Source organism: Copadichromis virginalis, linkage group LG3, assembly GCF_057382275.1.
Source record: "Copadichromis virginalis isolate Kocher_CV1m ecotype Utaka linkage group LG3, C_Virginalis_male_GT1.1, whole genome shotgun sequence".
Lineage (NCBI taxonomy): Eukaryota > Metazoa > Chordata > Actinopteri > Cichliformes > Cichlidae > Copadichromis > Copadichromis virginalis.
Window position 1 is genome coordinate 30,238,224 of NC_140620.1, and position 22,407 is coordinate 30,260,630.

General features: G+C 42.5%; 2 protein-coding genes across 4 annotated transcripts in view; both read right to left on the reverse strand.

Annotated features, from left to right (window-relative positions):
* The window catches only part of LOC146714034 (uncharacterized), a 37,281-nt gene extending 35,296 nt beyond the window's left edge, over positions 1 to 1,985 (reverse strand). The window contains exon 1 of the mRNA XM_085450624.1: positions 1,893 to 1,985. The gene's annotated coding sequence lies outside the window, so the exon portion shown is untranslated. The remainder of the gene's footprint in view (positions 1 to 1,892) is intronic.
* A 3,268-nt stretch (positions 1,986 to 5,253) lies between these two features.
* LOC146714035 (uncharacterized) overlaps positions 5,254 to 22,407 on the reverse strand; it is a 61,673-nt gene continuing 44,519 nt past the window's right edge. Inside the window, exons 30-34 of one of the 3 annotated variants that reach the window (XM_085450627.1) lie at positions 19,235 to 19,345; positions 13,819 to 14,106; positions 5,936 to 6,052; positions 5,728 to 5,849; positions 5,254 to 5,639 (exon numbers count right to left, since the gene is read on the reverse strand). In XM_085450627.1, the coding sequence (XP_085306753.1) occupies positions 5,565 to 5,639; positions 5,728 to 5,849; positions 5,936 to 6,052; positions 13,819 to 14,106; positions 19,235 to 19,345 (713 nt within the window). In that variant the 3' untranslated portion in view covers positions 5,254 to 5,564. Of the gene's footprint in view, positions 5,640 to 5,727; positions 5,850 to 5,935; positions 6,053 to 12,710; positions 13,424 to 13,818; positions 14,107 to 19,234; positions 19,346 to 22,407 lie in introns of those variants that run through there. The other 2 variants (XM_085450625.1, XM_085450626.1) reach the window with 2 other exon arrangements.

Sequence of the window (22,407 nt, forward strand, 5' to 3'; positions counted from 1 at the left end):
TCAGCGTTATGTGAGCGCGTGTGTAAAAGCAGCAGGATATATATTTTAGTTTTGCTGAGCCAAATAAGACAGGTCAGGGTGAAGAAGTGACAGCCAAAGAAAAGCTTACCACAAAACGGAAAAGTTATGGCAAATCAGACTATAAGGCAAAAAGAAAGTGCAGCTTTATGGTTTCATGGACAAAAGAATTTCTGTGGCTGCAATATGACGAGCTAAATAACCAGGGGTGCACATAAGTGGTCCGCAGGTGCGCATTTGCTGTCAAAATAAAAAACGCACACAAGATAAGAAGTTGCAACGCGTGTTTGCGCACATAGGATTTTCTGGAGGAGGACAGACATTTGTTTAGAACTCTTAAAGATGTCAAGAAGCTCCTTTAAGCAATTACTGTGATGTTCCTCCACCTCCAAAGAAATGTCAGGAGTCCGAACCACAAAAGAAGCACGTATTCTCAGAAAAGTGGTTGCAGGAGGTGAGCTGGCTTCAAACAAATGATGAACGCACAGAGATGTGGTGCAGAATGTACTGTGAAAATCCCACTCTAGCGGACAAAAACAGTGCCTTTTATATGGACGCAAACGCGCGTTGCAACTTCTTATCTGGTGCGCCTCTTTTATTTTGACAGTGAATGTGCACATGCGGACCACTTATGTGCACCCGTGTAAATAACATAATGTTCTGCCGGGTGTGTTGTTGGTTTTCTCTCGATTTCTGAGTCGACAAGCGCCTTTGTTACTGGGACCAGTCATTTTAAGAAAGGCCCCCATTAGAACCCATGAGAAATGCAAGACATGCATTATTGCTCAGTCTGCAATATCTTTCCCAGAACAAACACCAATTGCAAATAACATATTAAAAATAAACCTGAAAAATCTCTTTAGAACAGCGTACTATGTTGCAAAGAGTGAACTACCACTGGCAAAATTTAGCAGTCTTTGCAAACTTTAAAAAAAAGCAAATGTCCTCGATCTTGGTTCCACTTGCCTCTTACCTGTGATTTCAGTGGAAATTTCAAATTCAGGATCTGACACAGACTGATTGATGTTCTACACAGTTCTTACAAGTTTATAGAAATTTCTGTTCAATTAGAACCAAGTATTTGAGTTGATGATTGTAATTTTTATACAATGTTGTAATTTGTGTTTCAACAATTTTTTGATTGTTTTGGTTCCGTTACAATATTATACATTAAAGTATAATATTGTAAAGGAAACAAAAAATGAAACAAAACATCAATCAAAAAATTGCTCGCTTTTTTATTCGGGCTACTTAAATTTATTTTGGGCTACCAAAAACTGAAGAGTCCCTGCCCGAAGGGCTACCAGGGATTTTGAAATTTTGCGAGCCCTGAACGTGCATCACTAAAGGAGAGAAAACTTTAATACAAGCCAGGTCTGTGGAGTGGGGGCTTATCATAAGTGAAGGACAAAGTGAAGGACAAGTGGTTGTTTTTCTCAATCAGTAGAATTCATATTGTCAGTATTTGTTGTAAATGCTGCCTTTTATGAATGCATTTAAAATGTGTTGTGGGATTGTGTAGTGTGGCTGTTACCGTGGGTTCTCCCACCTAACTAGCTTGGAATGAAAATAAAGGAAAACGGTGGCTGTGGGGATACGTTGGATAACGACAGTCATGCCACTGAGTTAAGTCGGATTGCGCAAAATCCGTGCAGCAGTGAGATATGAGGCGAGACCATAATCCACCAGTCCAGCCACAAGGAGGCAAAAAAGGCAAGGCAATGTATGCAGCTACCGAGGAGCAATGCAACGTCCTGCAGGCCCGCTTACAAACTACCACCACAAGTCGACAAACAGCGGCTGTAAGGAAAAGCTGATCGCTTACAGGTTTGTTTGGGGTTTTTTTTTTTTTTACAACAACTCGGGGTACATACCGTGCTTTATATGTGTGGAATCCGTTTGTTCTGATGTGTTCAAATGAATCCTCACGAAGAACTTCTTGCAATCTACAGCGTTGCTAACGGAAAGGAAACGCTAACCACGTGACCCACCGCAACGTGTTCCGTTTCAGTGGTCTGCCTTCAAAATAAAAGGACGAAGGGAAACGACAACTTTCAAGATACTGTCGTAATTCCACTAACGCATTCCATGCATCATATTATTATTATTATTATTATTATTATTATTATTATCATAAGGAATTAGCACTTGTTTTTCTTTTTTAAAATTTGTTTACTTTTTTAGAAAAATACAACTGTGAGTTCTAAATGTTTTATTGAGTGTGTTATTGGAAGTTTCACTACATCTTTCTCTGTGATGGCTTATAGTGGCCGCAGGATAAGTGTACTATAATTAATTTTTCACACGGTGGCGCTATTTCCATAGGAAAACAACTCATATATAAATGTCCTTGATGATCATATCTTTTTTTACTACTATAACACAGCCTGAATTTTAATATGTGAAATTACTTTTACACCCCATCACCAATGCTGCACAGATTAATTTTACATTATAAAAATATAATTTATGTTGTGACTGTGAGACATGAGTAAGTTTGCGAAAAGGAAGCATGGGAAAGGGGGGAAATAAGGTATGATTCTCCCTGAAATAAACTTTCTGCCAAATAATTATAATACTAATGCAGTCACAAGTAATAATATCACAAGTTCCCCTTTTATTCATAAAATTTTAATATATTGAATGATGACTGCTTAGTCCTCCGTAAAGATGAAAGCCCCGATGTGCGCAGAGGTTCGGGACCATAAGTCTTATTGTAAACATACCACGGCAGACCCGGCGATGTTTCCATCAACATGCTTTTCAGCATCTCTTTATTGACCACTTTTCACACACGGTTGCTGTACGCATACAGCCGGCTGTAGCTTTTCAGCTCACAGCCCGACAACACAACAGCAGAGAGAGCACAGACTTTAAGGCGGCGAGGCGTGATTGCGCCTCAGGTGCGTCCGACTCCACTGCAGACCACGCCCCGCCACACACATTAACCAGGTAAAATACATATTTAGGCAGAATTTTGGAAACATCTAGTTTTTTTAGAAGCATAGTGCTTTTTTTCCAATTACTTTTTAAAAGTCAGGTCAAGGCTCCAAAAGTCCAAAGGCGAAATGAGGGTGGCAGCTCACAACAGTTTTTGTTTGCTACATGGATTAGTTCAGCTGGGTGTCTTTCCTTTTGTTATATTCCTTTAAGAGTTCAAAATGTGTTAATTACATAAATAAAATGTAATTTTCTCTGTAGCACTTCATGGATTTCATAAGCAACACACCTTAGTTGCTCTGTGGATTCTTTTAAAAAGCAGCTGAAAACTTTTCTGTTCAAACAAGCCTTTTGTTGATCTACATATTTTATATTCTTTACATTATTTACATTTGATCTTTTACATTGTGTACAATGTCTATTGATTGTATTGTTATTTTAATATTTGTGTACAGCGCTTTGACTGACTGTCTGTGAAAAGCGCTTAATAAATAAACTTTACTTACTTACTTTAGTTGTTCACACAAAGCATAAAGTAAAAGAAACTATATATACAGTGTTATCTTCATTTTAGATTTCAAAAAGTATTTGCGGCTCCCAGTGTTTTTTTTGCGTGGAAACCCGGTGGCTCTTTGGGTGTTAAAGGTTGCTGACCCCTGGCCTAGGCCATCTGCTACGGTGTTGTCTGCGGGGGCGGCAGCATCTCTGCTGGGGACAGGAAGAGAACAGGCTGATATGGAGGGCCAGCTCTGTTCTAGGATGCCCTCTGGACCCAGTGGAGATGGTGAGTGTTAGGTCTAAACTTGCAGACCTCGCTGTCTCAGTGGCCTGTTACTGTGAAGGAAGCAAGACACTCAGAGCTCCATCGGTTTTTACTTGCAAGGGAAGTCCGGTCAGGTCTAGAGTTGTAAACTTAGCCAACTCTGAATTCGGCCTCCCCTCACAGTCCTTTTATCAAGAACAGTAGTTACACAAACATTTCATTTATCATATGACAGTTAAGACACTCACATGTGAACATGTACGTCTGTGATGTGTGTGTGTGACATTTTCTGCTACACCACATATCACTGTGACCTTTCACTGATGTCCCTAGTCACCCCATGTATGGCGTAACCTTTTAACGAACCAGTGTGTAGAAAAGAGGTGAGCATTCTTGAGAATGGAGGCTAAGCTGTCATCCCTGTTGGACAGCATCTCCCAGCCCATGCAGGAGACTCTGACAGCACTGAGCAGCTCCTTCAGTGGCAGGCTCTGGCACCCATGATGTGGGATGGAGAGATTTTGCCGGTCTTTTCTTTCCTACTGCTGTCAGACTCCACAACAAAGACTTCGCAGCTGACCAAACACACAAATCCACACATGTGCAATTCTCTTTTTCTGACTAAATTGTATTTTATTCTGTTTTATTGTGTACAGTATCTTATTCTTATTATCATATATTGCAGTATTTTTTCTAAATTTTCGCTGCTGTAACATTGCACTGTCCAGTTTTGGCTGTAACGAAACAAATTTCCCACGTGTGGAACTAATAACGGTTATCTTATCTTATATAAAAATAATAAAATTATAGCACACCAGAAAGATAGTCAGGAATTCTGTGTCATCAAAGATGAAAAAACAGGGTGACACAAAACAAAGGTGCGTGAGAAAGAATCATATACTCTGATGAGGGGACTGATTTATTTTAAATAAATGTACCACTGATGGTCTACTTGTCCTGTTTGTGTTTTGGGGTCTTTGTGTCCGGTTGTCTGAGTGCTTTCCCATTCTCATCTCCAGCCCCACACCTACTATGAGAGGAGGTTAAGCAGATGTGTTGTTCTCACAAGGCACTGCTCCACCTCCGCACAGTGTATTTACATCTCAGTGCCTTCAACCAGCCTCAAACAAACTCTGGGCTTTATTTACTGACCTCTAGTGGCAGTAAGGTGACATTGTTTTTTTGAAATTAGATTTTGCCGTTTTCCATTTGGCATCGTAAACCAAGATTTTGTGTTCTTCTCCGTTAAGCACACTGATTTGCCTTGTAATGAAATGTGGTATGTATAATATTACTGTCTCAATGTTAAAATGCTGGGTTAAAGAGTGAAAACAACGACACAGACACTTAAAATTCTCTTAAGCCTTAAACCTCTCTTATCAAGAGTTCAGCTTTCTCATTTTGAACCTCACAGCTTCTGACCGAATTTGGTGGTTTGTTCAGCTTCAAACTTGAGCCAGTGAGTCTGGAAAGTGTGAGACACACTCAGGTTGATGGACCCTTTTCTTCTAAAGAAACTGAAGCCAAAGATGTAAATGACCAAAAAAAAAAAAAGATTTAATAAACTATTAACACCTGTCAGGTACCTCCTGATGACCTGTTAAGTAAATTTATTAATTTTTCAATAACATTTTCACATAAAAGATAAAATAATAACAACATTTTAAAACTGTGCTCTTCACCAGCCTGTACAAACAAAAACAAAACAATTTATGAATGAAGACATATCATTTACAACAAAAGGTACCACACAGTGATTAGTTTAGTTTCTGAACTAGTAGGATCAAAAACATTGGCTTGTTCTCCACAGTGATGTGTTAAAATAATCAGTAGATCAGGTCCATCAGTCAGAAACGGAGCCTTGAGACATCTGAGATGACGTTTTTGAAGCTCTTTGTCGACGTTTCTCATAATATTTCTACAAAAAAAACAGAAAAGTGAGAAACCAAACATTGTTAGGCCAAGAGTGTGATTTTGTGTACTGAATGGTGTGTGCGCATGCGTACCTGCAGGTTGTTGTAGTGTTTCTGGCTGCAGCAGTGGAGTTCCTTGGCGGTCTTCTCATTCAGGTAGAAAACAGAGCAGATGTTACAGAAAAATCCTGATTTTGGGATCACAAACTCCTGACCTGCAGAGGAGTAGAAACAGGAAAATTAGACAAGTGTTAACACAGCATTTGAATCGCGTGCGTGTGTGTTTATGTGTGTGTCTCACCGAGGGGGCTATTGGGGTTGAACTGAGGCAGTCTGAAGTCTGCTACAACACACGGAGACTGAGAGCGAGATCGCTTTGCCTCAGGTCCAACAAGCTCCCTCCTGCGTTTGCCCACAACTGAAAATGGAAAGAGCAACACCTTAATCATCAACAAATCTGCTGCAGGAGCCACCGGGTTTATAAAATATTAAAATATAACTTAAGTAATTAAACAAATGATTTTTGATTTATTTGAAAAGGTGAAATGTTTGTCAGCCACTTTATTAGGTACACTTGTTTGACTGCTCATTAATGTAAATCTCTAATCGGCCAATCACATGGCAGCAACTCAGTGATCTAGGTATGTAGACATGGTCAGATGACCTGCTGAAATTCAAACTGAGCATCAGAATGAAGAAGAAAAGTAATTTCGTGGACTTAAATGTGGCATGTTTGCTAATCTTAGCATTTCACTGATGGGATTTTCCCAAAGAAGCATCTCTAGGGTTTACACAAAATCGTCTGAAAGACAAAATGAGCAGCAGTTCACTGGAAGAAAATGCACTTTTGAGTTCAGATGAGAATGTAATAACTCAAATAAACACTTATTACAACCAAGGTATGCAGAGGAGTATCTCTGAACACACAGCACATCCAACATTGAAGCAGATGAGCTGCAACAGCAGAAGACCACACTGGGTTCCACTTCTCTAAGCTAAGAACGTAAAACTGAGGGACCAATTCACACAGGATCAGCAACGCTGTAAAAGAAAAAAAAAGTCTCCATTTCTGCTGTGACATTAGGATGGCAGTGTTAACTGAAAAGACACGACGTCGTACTCTCATCCACAGCGCTTTATTCGTTCCGCCATTTTTCACTCACAACAACAACAACCCTCTCATGGGCAACAGAACTCTCGCGATAAAACAGAAAATAACAAGTTAACAATCTCCCTCTTTCTTAAAAAAAAAATAAAATAAAAGTATAAACACATCCCTGTAAACATTTGTATACATATATGTATATATTTATATAAACAAAAAAACATTTCAAAAGTGCTTTGCTTTACTTGAAGCATACTATCATTGCACACAATAAACAATGGTACATTTGAATGCAAAGACAACTTTGTAAATAAAGGATTACAGTATCCAGAGTCCTTCATCTAGCGCCTTTAGAAGGGCTAAAGGTGAAACTCCCTTTTTTGTCAGACAATCAGCAAGTTGAGATTTTGAATCTGACCAACAAACCTGTCTGATTTTCTTGGCTTGTATGAGCTCTTTAATGCTGCTCATTTCTAGCCTCAGTCTCTTCTCTGTAACCTGCTTAGTAGACTTGAGTGCATCAAACAAGGAATGATTATCAGTTACACAGATCAAAGGAAGAGCGTTCAGACCAGTGTTACCAGTTGTAAGCTCAGAAAAAAGTGTTGCCAGGAAGAGCGCACTGTCTATTCCATCTGACATGGCAAGAGTTTCTCCTGCCAGTGTACTTCTGACCATGCGCCTGATTTTTTTAGACTGCCAGAAGAGAGGACAAAACTTTCCTCCTTTACCCATAAGGACGATTAATGCCCCTCCTTGAGTACCGCCATCAGGAAGGTTGCCAAATGAAGCATCACTGAAAACAATCAATGCCAGATCCTCACTGTTACCCAAGTGCTGAAACTTAAGAGTCACTTTCTCTGCCTTAAGTTTACGGATAACTTTGTTCACTTCATGAATAGACTGTACAGTTGCATCTTTGATATTAGATCCAAGGCTACATGTGTCAAACATAACATCAGGCCTTGTTTGTTTGGCAACCCACAAAATCTGTCCTATTTTTGACCTGAGTTGCTCACGTTCTGTTTCACTTAAGGAAGCCTCCCTCTGTACAGCCCGTGCTGCTTGTAACTGAACCGGTTGTAGGTTGTCAATGTAAAGTTGTTGATGCACCTCTATTACATCATTAACTGTACAAATGTCCATACCAACATAAGAAAAACTGTCATGTTCTTCACGGCCCACAAGGAAGGTAGATTTCAGTACAGGAATGATATGAGTTGCAAAGTGACTTGAACCAGCCCAAAGGAAATCATCAACATGACATGCAAGCACTCCTGTAACCTCAGATTGTTCATTCTGCCAATAGAACACTGCAGGATCAACCTGTGATATTTTACCACCAGTTTTGAGCATAATGTCTTTGACCTTATTGTACCAATAAAGTGAAGCATCTGCAAGTCCATAAACACACTTTTTCAGTTTCCATAGAACATTGTCCTTGCCAGCTTCAGGTGGGGGACGAAGATGGACGTCTCTTGACAGTTCCATTCCCTGCAAGAAGGCAGATTTAATGTCCATTGAATTTACTCTCCACTTGTTTTGACATATCACAGCTAGCACCAGTCTGAGGGACTCAGACGCACATGTTGGAGAGTCTTTCTGTAGTTCTTTAGTATTTACCTCTTCAAACCCCCGTGCCACAAGTCGAGCCTTTGGGACAACACCATTAGTAGTTTCTTTGAGTGTACAGACCCATCTAGTAGACACATATTTTTGACCCAGGTCTTTCACTTCATCAAACACACCATTACTTTGCCAGCTCTCAATCTCCTGCTGCTTAGCAGAATCAAAGGAAATATCTTTTGTTATGAGTACATCTGCATCTCTGTTTTCAGCTTCAGTGCAAAGACCATCAACAAGTGACATGTCTACAGCTTTCTTTTCACCTTCACTACCATCATGCTCAAGATATTGCACATTGTACCAGTTTTTGTATTGCCCTTTTGCTTTTCCCGCTCTGCCTAGCACTCTGGCTGTGTGTTGAACACCGTTGTCTCTGTTGGTAAAAGCAATCAGCTGTCCTGATCTTAACTTTACATTAGCAGAGACATGATCAGTGGGTGTAGAGGGCTCATTTGCAGTTTGTGTGACAGACATGTTTTCTGTAGTGTTAGTTTCTCTGTCAATAGTGATGTCTTCTTCCTCACTAATACTCTGTTCACCATCGGGTGTGTCAGTGTCATCATTTTCAACTGCGTCTTTGTTGTCATCATCAGTAGTACTGTGTGGTTTTTGTTTATCTCCAGTCTGTGAATCCACTTTAGTCAATCTTGACTGGTGTACTCTTACAAGAGTCCCCCCATGTCTTACAAATACAACAGTTCCATCCTGCCCAATAACTACACCTGGACCCTTCCACTCTGTACAGTCGACTCGTTTGTAGTATACTTTATCTCCTGCCTCATATTTGTCATCTGTAGGCCTAAGTTGTTTGCGTAGTGCTCTCCTGATCCTTTCTGAACACTCTGCCTCAGTAAATGCTTTCCTGGAAGCATGTAATGCTGAGATATGTTCAGCTACTCTTGCACTTACAGTTGTGCCCTCTAAGGCAGGTGGCTTATCCATCAACACAGAAGGAAGGTTGGGGTTTTGGCCAAACACAAGTTGATGTGGACTATAACCATGTACATTAAGCATACTGTTTTTGGCCATAAGGGCCCAGTCTAGCGCAGTGTGCCAGTCACATCCACGTTCCTTTTTTACCTTCAGGAGGATTTCTGTAAGTGTCATGTTATGTCTCTCCAGTAGTCCGTTGCTCCAGGGACTATACCCCGCCGTTGTTTTTACCTCAATGTTGAAGTTTTCAGCCATGTCCCGGATGTCTGTGTTGTTGAACTCTCCGCCGTTGTCTGTGTAGAGCCGTCTGGGGGCACCGTGAATGCTTATCCAGGTGTGAATGAAGGAGTTGACAATCTCTGCAGCTTTCTTTGTCTTTACGATGCTGCCGGCACTGAAGCGTGTGAAGTGGTCGATGATGTGAAGGTACCACACATTGGGCTCCAGCTCATGTAGATCCATCGCTACTGTCTCATTATACTCAGAAGCCAGGGGTAGACCAACAGCAGGTCTCGGCTTGGTTTTGCAATATTTCTGACAAATGTCACAGTCACGAACTATCTCTTGTAGAATAACTGCACATTGTTTATCTGTATTGCCAGAGCTTTGGATGAGCCTCAATAACCTCTCTGCAGATGCATGACCAAACTGCTTATGAAGTTTCACAAGGACTTTCTGTTTCTCTTTTGTAGACATTTCAGCAGTTACCATGAGAACTTCATTTTCATTGCAGTTTTCTGTAGTATTTTCATCTCTAATGTCCACGCAATAGTGTCCCGAACTAGTGAGCTCTAGGGGAACAGGCTGCTTGAACATGACAACACTGTCATTCTCCATGTCTAGAACAGTACCTGCTTTCTTGAGAGACGTTTTGCTCAGTAGTAGTGGAATGTCAACAGGAACTACTTCACTTTCAATGTCACATTTTGTTTGTCCAATTTTGACTGGAAGTTTCACTTTTCTGCTGGAATACACTACAATACCATCCCCAAAGCGAAATGGTCTGGAGCTGGGGGTTTCTGATTGCAACAGCTTGTTTACTTGGCCTTGGCTGAGGTCACGCATGTAACTATCTAGCCACTTCTGACCACAAACTGTACGTGTACATGCAGTATCAATAATGGCTGACCCCAATGCCTCAGTCAGGAAGATTTCAGAGTCTGTCATTGAGGCTTTAGTGTACAAAGTAATGTTACACTCCTCCACTTTCCCATCTTCAGTTAGCTTTACTTGGTCACCATTACGATGAGGACAGTCTTTCGCCCAGTGGTATCAGAATCAGAATCAGAATCAGAATACTTTATTGATCCCTGGGGGAAATTATTTTTTGTTACAGTGCTCCATTTTAAACCAACATTAAGACAAGACAGACAATACACTAACTAAGAATAGTACAATATATACATATATATACATACATACATACATAAGTCACTTATAAATAAATAGTTGGGAAAGAAACATGTGTAGTTGTAGCAGCAAACAGTGTGTTAAGTGGATGCGTTGTACAGGGAGATGGCCACAGGCAGGAATGATTTCCTGTGTCGTTCAGTGGCGCTTTTTGGTAATCTCAGTCTCTCACTGAACGTGCTCCTGTGACTGACCAACATGTCATGGAGTGGGTGGGAGGTGTTATCCAACATTGTCTTTATCTTGGACAGCATCCGCCTCTCCGACACCACCTTGAGGGAGTCCAGCTCCATCCCCACAACATTGCTGGCCTTACGGATCAGTTTATTAAGTCTGTTGGCATCTGCGACCCTCAGCCTGCTCCCCCAGCATGCAACAGCATAGAGGATCGCACTGGCCACAACAGACTCATAGAAAATCCTCAGCATTTTCTGGCAGATGTTGAAGGACCTCAGTCGCCTCAAAAAATAGAGACGACTCTGGCCCTTCCTGTAAAGTGCTGTGGTGTTTTTAGCCCAGTCCAGTTTATTGTCAATGTGTACTCCAAGGTATTTATAGTCCTCCACAATGTCAACACTGACCCCCTGGATTGAAACAGGGGTCAAGTGTTTCCTGGTCTTCCTGAAGTCCACGATCAGTTCCTTGGTCTTTGCCACGTTGAGCTGCAGATGATTCTGCTCACACCACGTGACAAAGGAGTCGACCACAGCCCGGTACTCTGTCTCATCATCCCTGCTGATGCATCCAACCACCGCAGAGTCATCAGAAAACTTCTGAAGATGGCAGGTCTCTGTGCAGTGGCTGAAGTCTGTGGTGTAGAGGGTGAAGAGGAAGGGGGAGAGGACAGTCCCCTGTGGTGCCCCTGTGTTGCTAATCACCTTGTCAGACACACACTGTGGGAGACGTACATATTGTGGTCTTCCTGTCAGGTAATCAACAATCCAGGACACCAGAGAAGCATCCACCTGCATCGCTGCTAACTTATCACCCAGGAGGGTCGGCCTGATGGTGTTGAAAGCACTGGAAAAGTCAAAAAACATGACCCTCACAGTGCTCGCCGGCTGGTCCAGATGGGTGTAGACACGATTGAGCAGGTAGATGATGGCGTCCTCTGTTCCGAGACGAGGCTGATAAGCGAACTGAAGGGGATCCAGATGTGGTCTTACTATGGGTCGCAGCTGGTCCAGGATGAGCCTTTCCAGGGTCTTCATGATGTGGGAGGTCAGTGCCACGGGCCTGTAATCCTGGGGGCCACTGGGACGAGGCGTCTTTGGTACAGGGACGAGGCATGATGTCTTCCACATCACCGGGACCCTCTGCAGACTCAGACTCAGCATAAACAGTTTATGAAAGACTCCACACAGCTGGGGGGCACAGGTCTTGAGGACAAGGGGACTCACTCCGTCTGGTCCAGCAGACTTGCCTGAGTGAAGTCTCCTCATTTGCATCTCAACCTGGTATTGAGTGAAGGTGATGGGTGGGGGAGGGGTGTCAGGACTCTCACAGGAGGCAACATGTGAAGAGAGAGGCTGGCACAGTGGTGTGGCTCTGGATTCCAGGCTGACTACAGGTGAGGTTGTGGGGGTGGGAGCAGACACTGTGGTGTCGAATCTATTGAAAAACAGATTCAACTCGTCGGCTCTATTCTCACCTCCCTCAGCTCCCCTGCTGTTGGTTGGCCTGAATCCAGTGATGGTCTTCATGCCCCTCCACACCTCTCTCATGCTGTTCTGCTGGAGTTTCCACTCCAGCTTCCTCCTGTAATTGTCCTTAGCCTCTCTGATCTTGTCCTTTAGTAACACCTGGATCTTCCTCACCTCCTCTTTGTTGCCCCCTCTGAAAGCCCTCTTCTTGTTGGGCTTTCATATATATATATATATATATATATATATATATACATACATACATACATACATATATATATATATATACATACATACATACATACATACATACATATATATATATATATATACACATATATAACATATGTAAGTGCTCTGACAAATAGCACATCTTGTTCGCTTGCCAAACTTGTCAAGTGGGTTGGTACCTTGTAGTGGTTGTCGCTGTCCACTCCGCGACGAAGTACCGTTGTTTCGTTTGTATTTGGGACCTTTTTGTTCCGTAAAGAAAACTGCTTCTTGGTTCAGTTGAATTCCGCTGAAAACTCCGGTTACTTTCCCTCCGAAAATCCGTTTCAGTGCAGACTTCATAGACGCAAACGTTAAGTCCGTGCACGCTGTCAGTGCAAGCTGTCGACTTTTCTCATCAAGACTAGCTGTATCTAGAAGCTTAAATGCTAGCACAGCGTCAGGCAGCGTCATGTTGTACTTTTTCGTCCGGTTATAACGCTGTTCAAAGTCTATAATGTAGTCTGCCATGGACACGCTGTGGTTCTTTGCAATGGAGTCAAAACACGAGTAGGCTTCATAAGCGCGGTCTTTCTCTTCTCTCTGAAACACCGCGTCAAGTTTTGCAAGCAGTATTTCCATACCGTCATCTTTGTCCAAATCTTCCACGGGTATCTCCATGGTCATTTCTCTGGCTCTTCCCTCGAGCCCCAGCGCCACCGCGAGTGCCTGTTTCTTTTTATCCAGCTCCGTAACTCGTCTCCAGATATTGACTTCATTCTTCCAGCATTCGTATGGCCTGGCTTCATCAAGCTTTGGTGGTACTTTGTAATTGGAAACCATCCTCTGCTACCAATGTTAACTGAAAAGACACGACGTCGTACTCTCATCCACAGCGCTTTATTCGTTCCGCCATTTTTCACTCACAACAACAACAACCCTCTCGCGGGCAACAGAACTCTCGCGATAAAACAGAAAATAACAAGTTAACAGGCAGGGTCAGAAAGCTTGGATCCATCCTGCTTTGTATCAAAATTTCAGGCGGATGATGGTGTGGGATATATTCTTGGCACACACTGGGGCCCTTAGCACCAACCACAAAACATATTACCACCACCACAAGGTAGTGGAAATGCATCTCAAAGCTATTAGTAGGCTAACAGAAGCAGGCTATACAATTTTTCTTTTAATATTCAGTTTACTGTGTTTTCGCTGTCAGAGTGATGCAGTTTGTTGATTTAAAGCAGCTCTTTGTACCTTTAATGCCAACCGTGCTCCATCCATCCTTCTCCTCTCCCTCCTCTGTCTCCTTATCAGGACACTTAGACTCTGGCTGCTGTCCAGCAGGGGCAGGTGCAGCATCAGGCTGGGTCTCTGCTTCCTCTTCAGTCCTCTGGCTCTCCGCCTGGCCGTCACCTGGTGGCGCAGATGAGTCTCGGTCCTGTGATAAAGTGGGATTAACAGAAGCTGGAGGCAGTGGTTCTGTTGTTTCCTCCTCTTCCGTCTCTTTTGTGCTCCCTGGTTTCCCTCTAGCAGATTTTCTCACTGTGGGAGGAAAAAAAACATTAATTAAGCTTCATGTCTCAGAGCTCTGACACGACTTTATCCCAGATGCCAGCCACTGGAGAATATATGTACGGATGTTATGCATTTAAAATACAAAATATGAGTAACTGTATTCCATTATAGTTACTCCTTAAATAGGTGATAATTTATTGAAATAAATGGATTAAACTGCCGTATTTTTCTGTTTCATATGTTAGGCCCTCTCTACTTTTGGTACATTGCTGGAAACCCAAACAAAACACACAATGAGAGGGTCTAATGTAAGTGTCCTGTGTATGTGCGCCAGTTACACGACCTGGAGACAGCACAAGAGATGGAAAGTTGATTCTGAAAGCAGAGCCTTTCAGCGCCGGTGGGTGACTGAATATATGTTTACAGACATGCTGGTAAACCCGTGTGTCTTATTAGTGGAGCTAATGTGGCTGTAATTAAGGAATTTAATTTAAGACGGCACTACGAGACAAAACGTCAGGATAAGCTGAAAAACCTAAATGCAGAGCAGAAACTACAGAAAGTAGAAGAGCTAAAGAAGAATCTGACATTTCAGCAGACTTTTTTCACCAGAGCAAAATCACAAAGTGAAGCTGTTGTGAAAGCAAGTTTTATTGCATCAGAGGAGAAAGCCACATCAGCCTTGCACTCTGAAGAGCTTCATGATGAAGGTGTGCAACATCTTGTGTCCAGACAAAACGCAGATTTTGGCAAATGTGAGTCTGAGCAGAAACGTATGTCAAAGTGAAACTGCCCTGGGACAAACTTGTTGGACTTACAACAGATGGAGCGCTGGTGTTGTGCGGTGAAAAAAGCAGACTAATCAGCAGGATGCTGATGCAGGAGGAGAAATGTACCGGTGAGTTGACAGCATATCACACACCAGGAAAGGCTGTGTGGTAAAGTCCCAAAAATGGAGCATGTAATGATCACCGTAACACAAACCGTAAATTTTATCTGAGCTAAAAGTTTAAATCACCGTCAGTTTCAGTCTTTTATGTGGGAAATAGATTCAGAGTTTGCCGACATTCCTCATCATACAGAGGTCCGCTGACTGAGTTGGGGAAAAGTTCTCAATAGAGGTTTTGAGCTCAGCAAGGAAACCTGTCAGTTCATGGACATGACATGTATGATGCGGTGAAGGCATTTCAAGTGACTTGCAAAGAAAAGCGTCTGGACTTCTTTAAGTTAAGAGACGTTTCACCTCTCATCCGAGAAGCTTCTTCAGTTCTAAGGTCAAATGGTGGAGAGTCCCAGATATAAACCTAGTGGGAGTATCCCCCCACAGAGGGACAAAAGGACCCCCTGATGATCCTCTAATCGCCTGAGCCAAGGTGTGAAACTGGGTGTGGGCCCCAATCAGCCAGAGTTTCGGGTGAGTTCATTGTGAAACCTGGCCCCACCTTATCATGTGAATTCCTGAGATCAGATGGCCCAGGATGTGAGTGGGCGTTAAGGCGTCTGGGAAGGGATCTCAAAACTGGATTATAGATGGCAGAGAGTTGGTGTCGTAAACCACCGCCTCTGTTCAAAGATGGTCGCTCACAGTGGACATAGATGGCTTCTTTCACTCCTCTTTCAAACCATTTGTCCTCTCTGTCCAAAATGTGAACATTGGCATCCTCGAAAGAGTGTCCTTTATCCTTAAGATGCAGATGGACTGCTGAGTCTTGTCCTGTGGAGGTGGCTCTTCTATGTTGTGCCATGCGCTTGTGAAGTGGCTGTTTGGTCTCTCCAATGTAGAGGTCTGGGCATTCCTCGCTGCACTGTACAGCATGGAAAATTACGACACTGAATGGCCCTCGGGTTATTAGTTCCATTCCTGAAGCAACGCCCCAGCTCCGTCTACATGCGGCTCCAACCTTGTGAATGCTTTCATTTATTTTTTCTGGGGTTTTGGCAGCATGTTCATATTTCTAACTTGCAGAATTTTGACAGGATATGTTTTTATGGAGAGCAAAATATTTAAAATTAAAGTTGTTTTTTTTTTAAGTTTATTTAATCTGGAATAATATTCCTGTCTGTTTTTAATTCATATTCATGTTTAAAAAACATTGTTTTAGTGTTCAACAAATGTTTATCTTGTTTGGCCCGCGACCTAAAGTGTGCCTTGATGTTTGGTCTCCTGTGCAATTGAGTTTGACACTCCTGGTCTAAAGGCTCCAACCTAAAGAAACATCTGGAAGTTCTTTTTAAAAAACTAACGTTAGCCTGCTGCAACTACCTTGCTTTAGTTGTGGTAGCTTCCTGGGTTATGTGCCACTTCAGTATCTACGTGACTTATTACTATTACGGAAGGCTACTCGCCACCGAGCAAACATCTTATCTTATGTTAACATACAGTGGGGCAAAAAAGTATTTAGTCAGCCACCGATTGTACAAGTTCCCCCACCTAAAATGATGACAGAGGTCAGTAATTTGCACCAGAGGTACACTTCAACTGTGAGAGACAGAATGTGAAAAAGAAAATCCATGAATTCACATGGTAGGATTTGTAAAGAATTTATTCATAAATCAGGGTGGAAAATAAGTATTTGGTCAATAACAAAAATACAACTCAATATAGGGCTGGGCAATATGACCCAAAATTCATATCTCGATATTTTTTAGCTGGATGGCGATATAAGATATATATCTCAATATATTTTTTTAAAGCCATAAAGTAAGAACAAAAAGAGAGTTCTTAGACAAAGCTGTGTCCCAGATGTCACACAGGCACTTTTATTAACATAGAGCAGATGTACATAAAATTTACTCAAAAATAAATTATGAGCATTTATTAAATAATAATGCTCCATAAATAAAAGACAACAATGTTGTTTTTGTGCATAACAAAAAGCTCACAATTGTGCAACCACGTCTCTTAACAGGTGCTATTTATGGTCCCTAAACACAGTAAGGTAATATTACGTTGAAGCACGTACGTATCACTCCGCGAGGCTCAGCCATAATGCTCCGACAATCCATCAAGCGGTGCAGCTCCGTAGCTTACCAAAGTCGTACTAAAACATTTTTTGACAGATTGCTGAGCACCGTGTTCAGCATAAAATCAGTTCGCGGCCATCAAGCACAACCAGAATTCATACATAAGGCGCGCTGTCAACTTTTGAGAAAATGAAAGGATTTTAGTCCGTGCAGCACCTCTGGGCTGCATGGCATTAGCGTGGTTAGCTCGTTAGCGTGGTTAGCTAGCTAACACGTTGACGGCGTCCAGCCCCACGCACGGGTCGATGCGCGCAGTAACTCGTTAACGGAGATTTGCCGTGTTGATCTTGTCGCTTCCTGCAGGTGAAGCGATGGGGGAGGAGGGGAGTTGTGTTCAGTGAAGGAGAGGCGAGGCCGAGTAACGTTGTAAAGACGAAAGTGGAGGAAAGAGACGCAAACTTGCGGCTCCACAAGTATAATTATAACGTAACAGACTATATCAATATAAAGGATATTGTCACATCTTATATCTCGTATAAAAATATATCGATATTTTTTAAAAACTCGATATATCGCCCAGCTCTAACTCAATACTTTGTAACATAACCTTTGTTGGCAATAACAGAGGTCAAACGTTTACTATAGGTCTTTACCAGGTTTGCACACACAGTAGCTGGTATTTTGGCCCATTCCTCCATGCAGATCTTCTCGAGAGCAGTGATGTTTTGGGGCTGTCGCCGAGCAACACGGACTTTCAACTCCCGCCACAGATTTTCTATGGGGTTGAGGTCTGGAGACTGGCTAGGCCACTCCAGGACTTTCAAATGCTTCTTACGGAGCCACTCCTTTGTTGCCCGGGCGGTGTGTTTTGGATCATTGTCATGTTGGAAGACCCAGCCTCGTTTCATCTTCAAAGTTCTCACTGATGGAAGGAGGTTTTGGCTCAAAATCTCACGATACATGGCCCCATTCATTCTGTCCTTAACACGGATCAGTCGTCCTGTCCCCTTGGCAGAACAACAGCCCCATAGCATGATGTTTCCACCCCCATGCTTCACAGTAGGTAGGGTGTTCTTGGGATGCAACTCGGTATTCTTCGTCCTCCAAACACGACGAGTTGAGTTTATACCAAAAAGTTCTACTTTGGTTTCACCTGACCACATGACATTCTCCCAATCCTCTGCTGTATCATCCATGTGCTCTCTGGCAAACTTCAGACGGGCCTGGACATGCACTGGCTTCAGCAGCGGAACACGTCTGGCACTGCGGGATTTGATTCCCTGCCGTTGTAGTGTGTTACTGATGGTGACCTTTGTTACTTTGGTCCCAGCTCTCTGCAGGTCATTCACCAGGTCCCCCCGTGTGGTTCTGGGATCTTTGCTCACCGTTCTGGTGATCATTTTGACCCCATGGGATGAGATCTTGCGTGGAGCCCCAGATCGAGGGAGATTATCAGTGGTCTTGTATGTCTTCCATTTTCTGATGATTGCTCCCACAGTTGATGTTTTCACACCAAGCTGCTTGCCTATTGTAGATTCACTCTTCCCAGTCTGGTGCAGGTCTACAATACTTTTCCTGGTGTCCTTCGAAAGCTCTTTGGTCTTGGCCATGGCGGAGTTTGGAGTCTGACTGTTTGAGGCTGTGGACAGGTGTCTTTTATACAGATGATGAGTTCAAACAGGTGCCATTCATACAGGTAACGAGTGGGGGACAGAAAAGCGTCTTACAGAAGACGTTACAGGTCTGTGAGAGCCAGAGATTTTCCATGTTTGAGGTGGCCAAATACTTATTTTCCACCCTAATTTACAAATAAATTCTTTACAAATCCTACCATGTGAATACATGGATTTTTTTCACATTCTGTCTCTCACAGTTGAAGTGTACCTCTGGTGCAAATTACTGACCTCTGTCATCATTTTAGGTGGGGGAACTTACACAATCAGTTGCTGACTAAATACTTTTTTGCCCCACTGTAAGTCTTTTCTCCCCTACAGTAAATATATTGTCTATTCAGTCAGATTTGGGCTTACAAGCCAAGAACAAACAGGAATTTGCAGGATGTGATTGCTACATTCATGTAGTTGTGAAAAGCAATGACAGTATACTAAGTAATCCAAAGTATTCAGAATACGTTACTCACACTGAGTAACTTAACAGAATACATTTTAAAAGTAACCTTCCCAACACTGACCCGGGGTCTGCTTGGTTCTCTTCCTGGGTCGACCTCTTGTCCTGGCAATTACCGCCTCCTTCTTCACAGTCTCTCCCACCTCGTCCACCATCACAAAATTGAAACTCTCCTCTAAAACAAGAAATCAGAGGTCACAGGCAGTATTGACAGTAAAAACTTTCATTTTGTGTTGAAATATACCCAAGTTAAATGCTGTCTTCTAAGAGGGCGATGTGGGAAAATCTCCATTTAAATAAAACAATATTTCTGTCAAGCATAAAGTTTCCTGTTTCTCCTAAGGGATGATATAGGTTTAAGTTTAATCTAAATGCTTTTCTTGAAGTTGAACTAGTTGAATGAGACAATTCTTAGCAAGGTAGATGACTACCTTAGTTAGGCACACCCAAATTTTTCAAGCGCCTCACTTAACACTGCAGTTTGACATGTACACTTTTTTTGCTTTTTTATTTAAGTGTTTATTGAAGTTATGCATAAAATAAAATGTACAATATTTGATGGCTTCCTTTGTTCTAAGACTCATATGTACAGTTGTCTGGATGACCGCCATCACTTCAAGTAGTTTTCCTTCATGCAGGTATGAAAAAACAGAGAAAGAAAAGGAAAAAACAAAACACACAAACAAAGAAACATGTGTACAGTGTTACTGTTTCAGATATTGAGGAGGGGTACAACACAACACTGGTCCAGGAGGGTTAGGTCAAACAATGATTTTAATGAACACACGCGTGGGAAGATGAACACTGTCACACAATCAGCATAGATCTCCTCCTAACAATACACAAGGCGTTGTATTATATCATCAGGGTATTATTGCGCCCCCTCTTGCGTCAAGCAGATACAACACATGCATAAGTTTCGGAACCACATATGTTCTGTTAATGACTTTTGACTCATTTGAAAAGAACATTGTCTCCGTCTCCACGCCAGGTGCTTCCTGTAGATCTTCTTGCTCTTGCTTATCTCTGGAACATCAGACGCACGTCCTGCAACAAACTGTCACTTATGCAGGCACAAAATGCGGTTACAAGCTTGCAAACTAGGCATGAACTCTTACCTAGAAATGAGTCTACCTACTAGGGCTGCACGATTAATCGTTAGAAAACCGCGATCTCGATTCATACTTATGTGCGATCTCATTTCCAAATGGCAACGATTAAAAAAAGAAAAAGAAAAAAAAAAGACGACGACGACTGTACCGCATTTTAATCCGGGACGTAATCTGCGTGAAAACAAGCGCTCACTCTTCCTGCTCAACAAATGACAAGGGCGGAGCCTTATACCACGTGATATAGAAGCTGTGCCGTGTGATGCTAAAATTAGCAAGGAAAAAAGGAAAAAACAACGGAGAGAACGTCAGGGATGACGAGAAAGTGACAGGAGAAAATCCGTCCCAGTCAACCACCCAAACATCAATAACGGGAACCTTATACAGCGCTTCCCTATACCCGTCGAACTCCCGCAGGCACAAAGAAATTACGGAGGCTATCACTTATCACCTGACCAAAGATATGGCTCCCATCAACACTGTGCAAAACGAGGGATTTAGGAAAATGATCAACACCCTAGACAAACGCTACACAGTGCCGTCCCGCAACTATTTTTCTATTGTTGCACTACCTGCTCTATACACGCAGTGTCGTGCAACAGTGGAGACGGAATTTCAAACAGTACAACATTTTGCGGCAACAACAAAACGTGAGACAATTGTTGTTTTTATGTTTATTTATTGTTTTTATGTTCAGTTTCAACTGTTACGAAGTTGATGTGCAGTTAATAAGTGCAATAAATATTTATATTGGAAAAGAAAATCGTGAGAGAATCGTGATCTCAATTCTAAGCCAAAAAATCGTGATTCTCATTTTATGCAAAATCGTGCAGCCCTACTACCTACTACAGTGGGGCAAAAAAGTATTTAGTCAGCCACCGATTGTGCAAGTTCCCCCACTTAAAATGATGACAGAGGTCAGTAATTTGCACCAGAGGTACACTTCAACTGTGAGAGACAGAATGTGGAAAAAAAAAATCCATGAATTCACATGGTAGGATTTGTAAAGAATTTATTCGTAAATCAGGGTGGAAAATAAGTATTTGGTCAATAACAAAAATACAACTCAATACTTTGTAACATAACCTTTGTTGGCAATAACAGAGGTCAAATGTTTACTATAGGTCTTTACCAGGTTTGCACACACAGTAGCTGGTATTTTGGCCCATTCCTCCATGCAGATCTTCTCGAGAGCAGTGATGTTTTGGGGCTGTCGCCGAGCAACACGGACTTTCAACTCCCGCCACAGATTTTCTATGGGGTTGAGGTCTGGAGACTGGCTAGGCCACTCCAGGACTTTCAAATGCTTCTTACGGAGCCACTCCTTTGTTGCCCGGGCGGTGTGTTTTGGATCATTGTCATGTTGGAAGACCCAGCCTCGTTTCATCTTCAAAGTTCTCACTGATGGAAGGAGGTTTTGGCTCAAAATCTCACGATACATGGCCCCATTCATTCTGTCCTTAACACGGATCAGTCGTCCTGTCCCCTTGGCAGAACAACAGCCCCATAGCATGATGTTTCCACCCCCATGCTTCACAGTAGGTAGGGTGTTCTTGGGATGCAACTCGGTATTCTTCGTCCTCCAAACACGACGAGTTGAGTTTATACCAAAAAGTTCTACTTTGGTTTCATCTGACCACATGACATTCTCCCAATCCTCTGCTGTATCATCCATGTGCTCTCTGGCAAACTTTAGACGGGCCTGGACATGCACTGGCTTCAGCAGCGGAACACGTCTGGCACTGCGGGATTTGATTCCCTGCCGTTGTAGTGTGTTACTGATGGTGACCTTTGTTACTTTGGTCCCAGCTCTCTGCAGGTCATTCACCAGGTCCCCCCGTGTGGTTCTGGGATCTTTGCTCACCGTTCTCATCATCATTTTGACCCCACGGGATGAGATCTTGCGTGGAGCCCCAGATCGTGGGAGATTATCAGTGGTCTTGTATGTTTTCCATTTTCTGATGATTGCTCCCACAGTTGATTTTTTCACACCAAGCTGCTTGCCTATTGTAGATTCACTCTTCCCAGTCTGGTGCAGGTCTACGATACTTTTCCTGGTGTCCTTCGAAAGCTCTTTGGTCTTGGCCATGGCGGAGTTTGGAGTCTGACTGTTTGAGGCTGTGGACAG